Source organism: Rana temporaria, chromosome 6, assembly GCF_905171775.1.
Source record: "Rana temporaria chromosome 6, aRanTem1.1, whole genome shotgun sequence".
NCBI lineage: Eukaryota > Metazoa > Chordata > Amphibia > Anura > Ranidae > Rana > Rana temporaria.
This window is the reverse complement of record NC_053494.1, coordinates 32914064-32926919: the sequence shown is the minus strand read 5'-3', so window position 1 is coordinate 32926919 and position 12856 is coordinate 32914064. Positions and strand designations below refer to the sequence as shown.

The 12856-nt window shown below is 43.1% G+C and overlaps 1 protein-coding gene across 1 annotated transcript in view; it reads right to left on the bottom strand.

Moving 5' to 3' along the window:
* Window positions 1-12856, bottom strand: part of NTN3 (netrin 3) — a 151342-nt gene that overhangs the window by 79597 nt on the left and 58889 nt on the right. The window contains exon 2 of the mRNA XM_040356614.1: window positions 8015-8979. Coding sequence (XP_040212548.1) covers window positions 8015-8960 — 946 coding nt within the window. The 5' untranslated portion in view covers window positions 8961-8979. The remainder of the gene's footprint in view (window positions 1-8014; window positions 8980-12856) is intronic.

The window sequence follows — 12856 nt, the reverse complement described above, 5'->3', positions numbered from 1 at the left end:
GGGGGCAAGTTAGGGAGATCGTCTTGGCCGGCACAGTGGGGGTAAGTGATGGCACAGTGGGGGTAAGTGATGGCACAGTGGGGGCAAGTGATGGCTCAGTGGGGGCAAGTGATGGCACAGTGGGGGCAAATGATGGCACAGTGGGGGCAAGTGATGGCACAGTGGGGACAAGTGATGGCACAGTGGGGGGCAAGTGATGGCACAGTGGGGGGCAAGTGATGGCACAGTGGGGGCAAGTGATGGCTCAGTGGGGGCAAGTGATGGCACAGTGGGGGCAAATGATGGCACAGTGGAGGTAAATGATGGCACAGTGGGGGAAAGTGATGGCACAATGGAGGCAAGTGATGGCACAGTGGAGGCAAGTGATGGCACAGTGGAGGCATGTAATGTATTGTAATGGCACAGTGAGATTTGAAAAAAGCCTGTTTCTGTCAGCGGTTGTTCCTGTCAGTGGTTGTTCCGGTTACCCCTCAGCTTCCAGAAAGACTAGTAGGAAGGGGGTAGTCCTATACGGTGAGTATATTCCAAAACCAACATTTTTCCTGGAAAATTAGGGTGTCGTCTTATACGCCCAGTCTTCTTATACACCGGCAAATACGGTATATTCACTATCTGTATAGCACAGAGATCACATATTAGCTAAAAAAAATTACCTTTACAACCCCTTTAAGAGCACCCAAAGATCTCTTGTTGTTGGGCATTACATTGTTGAATTTGCACTTATTGGTATGTTTTAATGTGATGTTATTTTATTCTTTGGTTTAATAAAGTTGGCTGCTGTAGGCCATATAAATCCCATGTCACTTAGTCTGTGTCTTTATTCTATAATTGTAAGGCTCCAGGTTGACGAATCCTTTAGTCAAGATAAGCATTACAGCTTATTCGGGTACCCCTAGGTTTATCAAGGGTGGGCAGTAGGTTTGTTTCTAGGTACAGACTCTCTTTAAATTGCATACAATGTTTGGAACATAGACATTGACTGATGATGAAGAATGACTTGGCCTGTGTATGGTGACTTTTATACTCTGTGTTGTACAGGTTACTGACGGTGGGCTCGGCAGTAGCAGCGGGTTTCTTGTGTAGTAAGGCAACTGTTAAATCTCACAGTTTATAGTGCATTACGAATCCCAGGGATATCATAAAAGAGGTGTTTTGTGGTTTGCTATATACATGAATGTAAAAATTCTCCAGTTACTCTCTTTTGTAAATTGGTTTTCTGTTAAAGCCTAACTCCAGGCAGATATATTAAAAACACCATGTAATGCAGTTATGTATTCATTAAAAAATCATTAAATGTATTTTACGTAGAACTAGCTTATGTACCAGAATCTTTCCTAATATCAGACTCCTGTATTCCCCTGTGCAGCAGCACTCAGGCTGGGAGAGGGAGGGGCAGCATTTAAGCCACTTGGCAACTACTGCTTTGCATAGTGCAGTCAATAGTGTGTTTTTTTTTTTACATAAATAGCTTGTATTGCGAAACGCTCGTAAACAGCGTTACTCGCAATCTGAGGTTTTACTGTACTGTACCGCTGAGGAAGTTGCTACAACGTAACGCGTACGGGGGAAGGAGCCTGAAGTCGCTTGCTGCCATCTCTGAGAAGATACATGTTGTGTGTATTTCCTTTCTGCCGTTTTGCCTTTCGGGCTAATGTGAGTAGCCTGTTAATGCCTTTTTAATAAACCTAAGCCGTTTTTAAAGCAGAGAGCACTTAGATCTGTTTTTTCTCTTATCCTCGATCTCAATGCTGCCGAGCCTAAGAAGTTTGCTATCCACATATTGCACCAATCTGTCTATCGATTTCTGCTGGTATGACTGCCTGGTAAAACAGGGGTCCATACCTTAAGGTGAGAGTAGCCATTCTTAATGGTGGAGGGATCACTTATTTAAAGTTAAAGTCACCGGTGAAGATTTGGAGTGGTTGTCACCCTATTCCTTTGGAATTTTTCACTTTTTGGACAGTTTTTTTGCATTATTTATGCACCATTTATGATTAATTTGTTATCGGTATAACAACTGTGTTTTGCACTTTAGTTTATTTATATTGCGCTGCACTATTTCCTATACATTTATGGCACCCAATGTGTCCAAAGGTTCCAGTGAGTGGCAATTGTATGGAGGAAAATGCCTTGTTGATGTCAGAAGTCAGAGGAGAATGGGCAGATGATAGAAAGGCAACAGTAACTCAAATAAACACTTGTTAAAACCAAGGTATGCAGAATACTAATTCTGAATGCACAACACATCAATCCTTAAAGCAAATAGGCTACAGCAGCAGCAGTCCACAACGAGTACCACTCCTGTCAGCTAAGAACAGGAAACTGGGGCTACAATTCGCACAGGATCACCAAAAGTGGACAATAGAAGACTGGAAAAACATTGCCTGGTCTGATGAGGCTTGATTCAGATTGTAGGGTCAGAATTTGGCATAAACAACATTAAAGCATGGATCACCGGTTCAGGCTGGTGGTGACGTAATTGTGTGGGGGATATTTTCTTGGCACACTTTGAGCCCCTCAGTACCAACCGAGTGTCATTTAAACGCCACAACCTGCCTAAGTATTGTTGCTGACCATGTCCATCCCTTTATGACTATGAGTGTACCCATCTTCTGATGGCTCTTTCAAATTATTCCATTTCCAAAACATTCCAAAGCTGCTCTATTGGATGGTGACTGTGGAGGCCATTGGAGTTCAGTGACCTCATTGTCATGTTTAAGAAACCCGTGGTGAGATGATGTGAGCTTTGTGACATGGTGTATTATCCTGCTGGAAAGAGCCATCAGAAGATGGGTACACTCATAGTCATAAAGGGATGGATCAGTGTCCATCTGCAGCCTTGCCCAAAAGTGTCCATCTGCAGCCTTGACAAAAATTGCAGCATGGTCAGTGTCCATCTGCCTGCCGAGGAGGGAACGAGCGCCGCCAAGATAGACAGAGCCGGATATGCTGTGTACTCGGCTCATCTCAGCTCGTCTCGCAGTCCCGCCCCTTTGCCCGGCTCCTATGATGGACATAACACCAGTCCAATGGCGGGACGTAAATACTAGGAGGTGGGACTGGGAGCCGAGAGGAGCCGAGTACACAGTACACTCGGCTCTGTCTATTTAGGCCACGCTCATTCCCTCCTTTCCCTCTGAGGCAGCCGTTCAGCGTGTAGCATTCACCCACGATTTTCCCCTGATTTTAAGGGGAAAAAAGTGTGTGTTATACGCCGATAAATACAGTAAATACTTAATAATAGGGTTGCCACCTGTCTGGGATTCACCTGGACAGTCTAGGTTTTGAATCATGTTTTGGGGTTTCAGGCGGACTGAAACCTGAACACATTATTCAGACCGTGCTTTGGCTCCTCAAGTAAGCAACGCTATGATCACCCCATTACTACTCTCCTTGGGGCACCCAAGAGTGTCCCAGGCCACTAAAGTGTTCAGGTTTGGCTTGAAGAAAAGGTGGCAACCCTAGTCCATAACCTGGTCAGGTTCCGTTTAAATGGAAACCACTGGAGTACTGCGGGTAACAAAGGTAGGTTACCTGTGATTACTCAGCTGTTGTGAAAGAAAACATCTTAGGCCGCGTACACACGGTCGGTCAAAACCGATGGAAACGGACTGAAGGACCGTTTCATCGGTCCAAACCTATGGTGTGTGGCCCCATCGGTCAGTTATCCTTCGGTCAAAAATGTTAGAACTTGCTTTAAAATTGAACCGATGGACGCCTAACCGATAGGTCCAAAGCGACGGTTAGTATGCAAAAGCACACATGCTCAGAATCATGTCGATGCATGCTTGGAAGCATTGAACTTCATTTTTCTCAGCACGCCGTTGTGTTTTACGTCACCGCGTTGGACTCGATCGTTTTGTTAACTGATAGTGTGTAGGCACATCAGACCATCAGTCCGCTTCATCGGTTAACCGTTGAGAACGGTCCTTCGGACCATTCTGATCGGATGGACCGACCATGTGTACGCGGCCTTAGAAGGCCATTAGAAGGTGGACTGGGCTGTTGGGCCTTCTAGTGTCACCCCAACTGGAAAACCGCTGGATTGCTACAAAGAAGCAAACAGCTAATACCTGGTGCTGTAGAACACACACAATGCACTTCATGCATTCCCTGGGACAGCTGGAATGTTGTTCTAACAGCCGCTGTGGTTTTGGGACAGGGATAATTAAAGCAATTATCAGAAACCCTGTCGTGATGTTTTGCTAACCTTGTTAAGGGTCCCCGTAGCTTTTAAGAGACTGTTCAAGGACACTGCAATAGCAGGCATTAATCCGTAGCTATAACCCTTTGCTTGACCTTGATATTGGACCTGAATAGGGATTTACCATCCATTCAGCAGATCATCTCTTCAAAAGCAAGACCTGCAGAACATCATTCTAGCCATCTTTTTTTCCCTTAATGTAAACAGTGCTCCCTTCTTCTGTAATAGAGAGTTGATGTTAGTCACTAATCTTGCTCAATGAGCCCAAATGAGATCATACAAGCTCTGATTTCCACAGGGGATTTGATGATTCAGACATTGCTTACCATAAAGAGACTAAACCAATGCATGCAGAGTTTACAGACCGAATCATCCCGTCCACTCACAATAGGGAACCTAGAGGTAACTGGCCAGCAATATAAAATGTCTAGATGCCTGCTTGTAATGCTGATCCTTCAAGTACAGTAAAACCTTGGTTTGAGAGTAACTTGGTTTGAGAGCAAACCCCCTGCACAATACTCTGCAATACCCCCTGCGCAGTACTCTGCAATACCCCCTGCGCAATACTCTGCAATACCCCCTGCGCAGTACTCTGCAATACCCCCTGCAAAGTACTCTGCAATACCCCCTGCGCAGTACTCTGCAATACCCCCTGCGCAATACTCTGCAATACCCCCTGCGCAATACTCTGCAATACCCCCTGCGCAATACTCTGCAATACCCCCGCACAATACTCTGCAATACCCCCGCACAATACTCTGCAATACCCCCTGAGCAATACTCTGCAATACCCCCTGAGCAATACTCTGCAATACCCCCTGCGCAGTACTCTGCAATACAATTTTCAGATATTGGCACCATAGCTTGTGGACGCTATAACTTTCACAAAGACCAAATAATATTCACCAATTTGTACTTATTTTTTTACCAAAGATATGTAGCAGTATAAATTTTGGCTAAAATTTATGAAGAAAAATTACAAATTTGCTAAATTTTATAACAGAAACAAAGAAAAATTCATTTTTTACAGAATTTTCAGTCTTTTTTCTTTTATAGCGCAAAACATAAAAAAAAACAACGGTGATTAAATACCACCAAAAGAAAGCTCAATTTGTGGGGAAAAAAAAGGACAAAAATTTCACTTGGGTACAATGTTGTATGACTGAGTAGTTGTCATTCAAAATGTGAGAGCACCGAAAGCTGAAAATTGGTCTGGTTATTAAGGGGGTTTAATTGCCCAGTGGTCAAGTGGTTAAATTCAGTTCTTTCCAACGTGCAGAAAATCACAGCTCTTGTGGTCAATGGCCCCTTATAGTCTGTATCTCTTTCATGGTGAATGACAATTACATGGGTCATCGCACCAATTATCTTATTTGTCATGCAACTGTAAAAATTACAAGGAATGTAAAAGTTACATTTAATTGGCTATACTTAGCATTTCATTAGCAGACATGTGAATCTTTCAGAGCTTGCCAAATACCAGAGTTCTGGCACTTCCCTAATTAACAGATAATTAACTAATTAACTTTACACTCTTTCCTTCAAAGCAAAATGTTTGCAACTTTTCCTGGAAATGTGTCTGGGCATCGAGGCGCTTCTCAAGCCCAAACTGTAAATAGGATTTAGAAGCTTTTGGTCGTACAGGTGTAGAATTTCCTGATATTGGCACAATATCACTGCCTTTTTATTTCCTTGCCCACCGGTGGGTGCTGTAAGATGCCTCCCACACAGATGGTTCCTTTTCTGCTAAGCAGAGACATGGGGAGAGCCAGTGTGCAAGAGGACCTCCCGCTAAGACTAGAGAGGATTCCTTTAATTGGTGCTAATTAGAGCATCTGTTCTCCAAAGCGGATGAGGTGTCGTTGTTGAAAAGTCACAGGGAGGGTGGGGTGGCGGTGCTTCCAGGAGGAGGGAGAGGAACAGTTTTATTGAAGGTGGAAGGGATGAAAACAGAGCCGGAGAAAAAAAACAAAAAACGAATGTGCTAAAAGAGGTCTACGAAGATTGCAGTAAGAGAGGGAAAAAAAGGTGGCGAGATGTTTTATAGATTAAAGTGACATTAACCACTTAATCCTCGGACCATATTGCTGGTCAAAGACCAGAGCACTTTTTGCGATTCGGCACTGCGTCGCTTTAACTGACAATTGCGCAGTCGTGCGACGTGGCTCCCAAACAAAATTGGCATCCTTTTTTCCCCACAAATAGAGCTTTCTTTTGGTGGTATTTGATCACCTCTGCGGTTTTTAGTTTTTGTGCTATAAACAAAAATAGAGCGACAATTTTGAAAAAAAATTCTATTTTTTACTTTTTGCTATAATAAATATCCCCCAAAAATATATAAAAAAAACTATTTTTTTCCTCAGTTTAGGCCGATACGTATTCTTCTACATATTTTTCTAAAAAAAAATTGCAATAAGCGTTTATTGATTGGTTTGCGCAAAAGTTATAGCGTTTACAAAATAGGGGGTATTTTTATGGCATTTTTATTAATATTTTTTTTTACTAGTAATGGCGGCGATCAGCGTTTTTTTTTCGGTACTGCGACATTATGGCGGACACTTCGGACACTTTTGACACATTTTTGGGACCATTGGCATTTTTATAGCGATCAGTGCTATAAAAATGCATTGGATTACTATAAAAATGCCACTGGCAGTGAAGGGGTTAACACTAGGGGGCGGGGAAGGGGTTAAGTATGTTCCCTGGGTGTGTTTTAACTGTAGGGGGGGATGGACTGACATGGGGAAATGACTGATCTTCTGTTCATACATACATGCTTGCAGCCATGTCAGTTTTTTTCCAGCATGACCATTCCAGACTGTTGTACACATAAAAGTAGGCTGGTTACTGCTGAACTGGCTGATTCTCAGCAATGTGTTGGCGGGTGGCAGACTGCCACGTGGGTGGCCATGGCGAGCAGCTGAGCCAACCCCCAATTTGGACTGACCTCCTGGGCGATGCAAGACTTTTGTCCAACTACTCTCCCTGATGTGTGGGTGGTAGGCGGAGACCGACGCTCTGTCCACCCTACTGGCTGTGCGAGTTCCTTCTGAGGGGTATCTGGGCGCTGGCCTATTCTTTCTCAGGCTTGACAACCAGGTTACACCAGAGACCCATGTCCAAAATGGTTGCCACCTCATCCCTTTAAAACGGAACACATATTCATTACACAGGTTTTGAGGCTAATTTAATGCAGATAAAGCACTACGTGAGCGTAAGTACCACCTCAATTGTCCACAAAACCTGTGTAATTAATATGTAAAAAAATTGATCCGCACAATGGTTGCTGATCTTAAGAAGTGTTCATTTTATTGGAAAAACACAGTGTACAAACGCAGATAAAATCAGTTGATGCGTTTCAGCCTATAAGGGTCTCCCTCTCACTCCTTCCCCTTAGGGGAAGGGTCCTACTCAAAGGTAAACTCTCCCCATTCCACCTGCCTACAGGTGAGTACCGGGCATAACTTAGTTGCTCAACAGTAAGTTACCCTTCCCTGCATACACCCAATTTGGACTACAAGCAGCCACAGAGTGCTGGAAGTACTGCATTAAATGGCTTTCTCTCTCTTTCACAGTTCATACTAAGGCTCTACACAATATGCCGAGTGCATGTAGTGTGGTCAAGGGAAAACAGTATTTCTTTTTAAAAAAAATTCTCTTGCTTTACTTACAGTGATCTACAAAACTATTCTTATGTGGAAAATACTGCAAACCAGGCAAAGGAGAACTTTAAGAACTTTGTACACTCAATTTACCAAAACGTACACATGCACAGTCTCCCATGGAAACTCATGGTTGCCATACACTTACCCATGCACTCGTTGGCTTCACGAGCATTGGCCCTCTGCCACGGTCGATCATAGTGAAAGGCCTTGCACCGATCACATTCTGGCCCCTCTGTATTGTGTTTGCAGTCACACACCATTTTTCCCTCTTTGTCTTTGCCACAGCGAGAAGCGTGTCCATTGCACTTACACCTGCCTCCCACTTGAAACTCTCCAACTGAGTAAAAATAACCTGGTCCATCGTCTGATACATCAGTGTCTTTATTCCCCTGCAGGTGGGGGCGACTGAAGACCACACGAATGTCGGTGGCAGTAACCCAGTCTTGCAGAACAGGACTGCTATCAAAATCTTGGGCAGAAGGTCTTCCATCCAAAGTGCTAAAAGCTATAAGGCCACCAGTTAGTGGATAAAGGTCCGTATGCCCATCTGTGCACAATGCCTCTTGCTCATTTTGTTTGGTAACACTGGCACGGCTAGGTTTCCCATACAGTCGACGGCATTGGGAAGAGTAAAATTGGTAGGGTACCCAAGTTTTCCCATAATCCATAGATTTGTAGATGGCCACAGATTCAGGTCGAGGAGAGCAGAATTGTAGGCTGACATAGGTCACCTCAAACTTCTTCCCCAAGGAAAGAGTTAGACTGACATTTTGAGGAGAATGGCGGGGGAAGCTTTCTGACCTCCAGCAAGTCATGTTACCAGCGCTGTTGAGGTCAGTGAGATAGGATGGCGGGTGGGCTCGCTTTGGGTCAGAGGCATCACACTGCCGGGTAGATGGACGCCCACATGTGCTGGAGGCTTGAACCTCTTTTCCAAAAGCTGCATTAACAAACTCTGGTACACAGCGACGAGGTAGGCCGTGTTCGTCATAGCAAGGGTCAGGAATCGGATGCTGTTGCTGTCCAGAGAAAGCCGAAGATGTAGAACTTAGCAGCCCAGGAAAAAACGTGATGAGGAAAAGTTGAAGCATCTTCAGAAGAAAAACAGCCCTGCAGCATAAGAAGAAAAACGTTATTAGATCGACATGCTTTCATTTTGTAGGATATAGCAACACCAATTGATGATGACAGTATTTTGATTTGTGATTAGTAAATTTTATATATTGATTGAGTCGTAAAAAATTTGAAAAGCAATGCGGACCAAAAAAAAATACTTAGCTTTGCCAAGTGTTTTCAGCTGGGTTACATGTTACAGGCTTTCAGAGTCATCATATTGTTTACTTACATACCCTTAGCACTGTGGCAATATTTCAAAGTATGAGTTCATCATAAGCCCTACTTTAGCCAACATTTTTTTTTTGGTTTTGGATGGAAGAAGGTTTACAAACTACCAGGTTTTGTATTGCTGTTCCTTTTCTATATTGACATACAAACAAAATGACAAAGTTACCATGTTACTTAGTGAATGACGCTACAAATGCCCCCCCAAATCGAGATCAGTAGTACAACTATCAGTCCTTCGACTCACGCCAGAGTGCTAGGTGTAATCCTGATATATGTAAAAAAGAGGAAAGGACAGGAAAGGGAGTTGGTGCAAAATGTCCACTAATATGTATAGGGAATTGTATAAATTCTCTAGGCTGATCTAGTACCCGAATGGGTCGTGTTGCTGTAATCAATAACTATAATGACAAAAAGAATAGGATGAAAGGGGGGGGTGGAGGAATTTAGAAGAAAGAATTGGGGGGATTGGGAAAAAGGGAGGAAGTCAGCCGATTGGGCTTAAAGGGATTACTGTAGGCAACACTGTAATGATCAATTTATAAGGACAAGGATACGTTTAAGTAAATTTATTTGTATCAAAAATATAAAAATAGGCATTAAATAGTACAAATTACATGAAAGATGCGGCGGTGGCCAAAAAATGTGGCTACCTTGAAAAAATACAATTAGACACTAGAATTTGTGGACAGGACAAAGACAAACATTTAACAATGAACGTGATCCGGACACGTAGTGTTCAGACCAATCATGTGTTGACACTCATGAATAATTAATGAAATTTAATGCAGTAATCAAATAATAAAAATAAGGGGGGACAGTAAGTACCCACTCTGCATAAGTCAATGGAGTGTCAATATGTAATGATGGGGCTGAACACTGGCTTGATGGAGGACAGGAGGTATGAGGGGTAGGTAAGTAGGGGTGGATGTACACGGACCATGCGTGTATTGTTGGTCGACTTTAGCGCTTGATGGTTTGTTAGTTCACAAGGAGTTCAATATTCAGAAGTTTTTGCGATAATTGAAATAAGTTAAATTATGATGGTTAGTACAAAAAATATAGAACAACTTGATATTGATCGCTTGTCAATGTGACATTTGGAAGAGCACTAGTAACTTGCTTAGTATTGGTTAGTATGTATGAGTATGCCAGTCGTTAGTACTAGGAGATGAATATTTACTAAGCAATAGTGATCTAGTGCGCCATCAGGAGATAAGCAGGAGCAGTCATGCACAGGGAAAAGTCCAGCCCGTATTGATACAATGAACCGAACACCAGACTCAAAAATAGCGGCTGGTAAGAGTAATGTAAAATAACATAACTGACCATCCCAAGAGGGGGAGGCTAATACATTACCAGTCCGCTGCGTCTGGAGTTTGAAGGACAAGTCCATCCATGTGGTGCAGCTTTTGTATAGGCTGCTCTGGTGCTAGGCTTGTTGCTGGCTAGTTGGTTGTGATTTGTGGCGGATGGATCGCATTGGCCGACTTACAAGCGGCGCCTGAGACCGGGAGCCGTTATACAGCACAGAGGCAACATCAAGCGGATTGTGTCACTAAGGGACGAACGCACCCCACAGGATTTGGCATGGTGTGATACTCATGTGACAACTGCAAATCACAACCAACTAGCCAGCAACAAGCCTAGCACCAGAGCGGCCTATACAAAAGCTGCACCACATGGATGGACTTGTCCTTCAAACTCCAGACGCAGCGGACTGGTAATGTATTAGCCTCCCCCTCTTGGGATGGTCAGTTATGTTATTTTACATTACTCTTACCAGCCGCTATTTTTGAGTCTGGTGTTCGGTTCATTGTATCAATACGGGCTGGACTTTTCCCTGTGCATGACTGCTCCTGCTTATCTCCTGATGGCGCACTAGATCACTATTGCTTAGTAAATATTCATCTCCTAGTACTAACGACTGGCATACTCATACATACTAACCAATACTAAGCAAGTTACTAGTGCTCTTCCAAATGTCACATTGACAAGCGATCAATATCAAGTTGTTCTATATTTTTTGTACTAACCATCATAATTTAACTTATTTCAATTATCGCAAAAACTTCTGAATATTGAACTCCTTGTGAACTAACAAACCATCAAGCGCTAAAGTCGACCAACAATACACGCATGGTCCGTGTACATCCACCCCTACTTACCTACCCCTCATACCTCCTGTCCTCCATCAAGCCAGTGTTCAGCCCCATCATTACATATTGACACTCCATTGACTTATGCAGAGTGGGTACTTACTGTCCCCCCTTATTTTTATTATTTGATTACTGCATTAAATTTCATTAATTATTCATGAGTGTCAACACATGATTGGTCTGAACACTACGTGTCCGGATCACGTTCATTGTTAAATGTTTGTCTTTGTCCTGTCCACAAATTCTAGTGTCTAATTGTATTTTTTCAAGGTAGCCACATTTTTTGGCCACCGCCGCATCTTTCATGTAATTTGTACTATTTAATGCCTATTTTTATATTTTTGATACAAATAAATTTACTTAAACGTATCCTTGTCCTTATAAATTGATCATTACAGTGTTGCCTACAGTAATCCCTTTAAGCCCAATCGGCTGACTTCCTCCCTTTTTCCCAATCCCCCCAATTCTTTCTTCTAAATTCCTCCACCCCCCCCTTTCATCCTATTCTTTTTGTCATTAGGTGTAATCCTGAAGTCTGACCTCTCCTTTTGGCCTACATCAAATCACTGATTAAATCTTGCTGTCTCAACCTTCATAACATATCCAAAAAAATACTCTACTTCCTAACTAACGACTCCACAAACCAATAATTTACTCCCTGATTATCTCTCGTCTTGACTATTGCAACTCCCACCTCAATGGCCTACCTGTACATAATCTATCCCCCTTCAGTCAATCGGGAATGTCCCTGTCAGAGTCATCCACCTTTCCAACCATTTAGTGCCCACTAACCCTCTCCGCCGATCCCTTCTTTGGCTTCCACTCACCCAACACATAAACGTCAGAACCCACCGACAAAGTTAGCCACAACTATGCTCCATACTAAATCTCGTCTCAAAATACCAACCAAAATTCTTTGCTCTTCCCAAGACCTCCTGCTCTCTAGCTCCATTGTCACCTCCAGGACTTCTGCAGAGCCTCTCCCTTCCTCTAGAACTCCTTACCTCAATCTATCTCCTACCCTATCAACCTTTAGGCGATCCCCGAAAACCCATCTCTTCTGCCTCTAACTAATTATCTGAACTTTTACTTTTTCCATCAGCTTATCTTTTACATGACTTGATCCTCCTTCCTTTTATACCCCTGATCCCTCTTGTATTGAATTGTATTTTAGCTGTACGGTCTCCCTTTATTTTGTAAAGCACTGCACAAACCATTGGGGCTATACAAATTCTGTATGCTAATAATAATAATCCAGACATGCCCCTTTACTCTTCAGTGGTAGTACATTTTTAAAGCTCATAGTTTTGATTTCTTTATCAACAAATGTTTAGGGCCAGATTCACAGAAGAGATACGACGGCGTATCTCGGCCGCCGCTGGGTGGAGTTTGCGTTGTTTTCCTGCGTCGGGTATGCTAATGAGCATTTACGGTTTTCGCGTTCGTTACGTCGTCGCTAGTAATTTTTTCCCGTCGCAAATTTACAC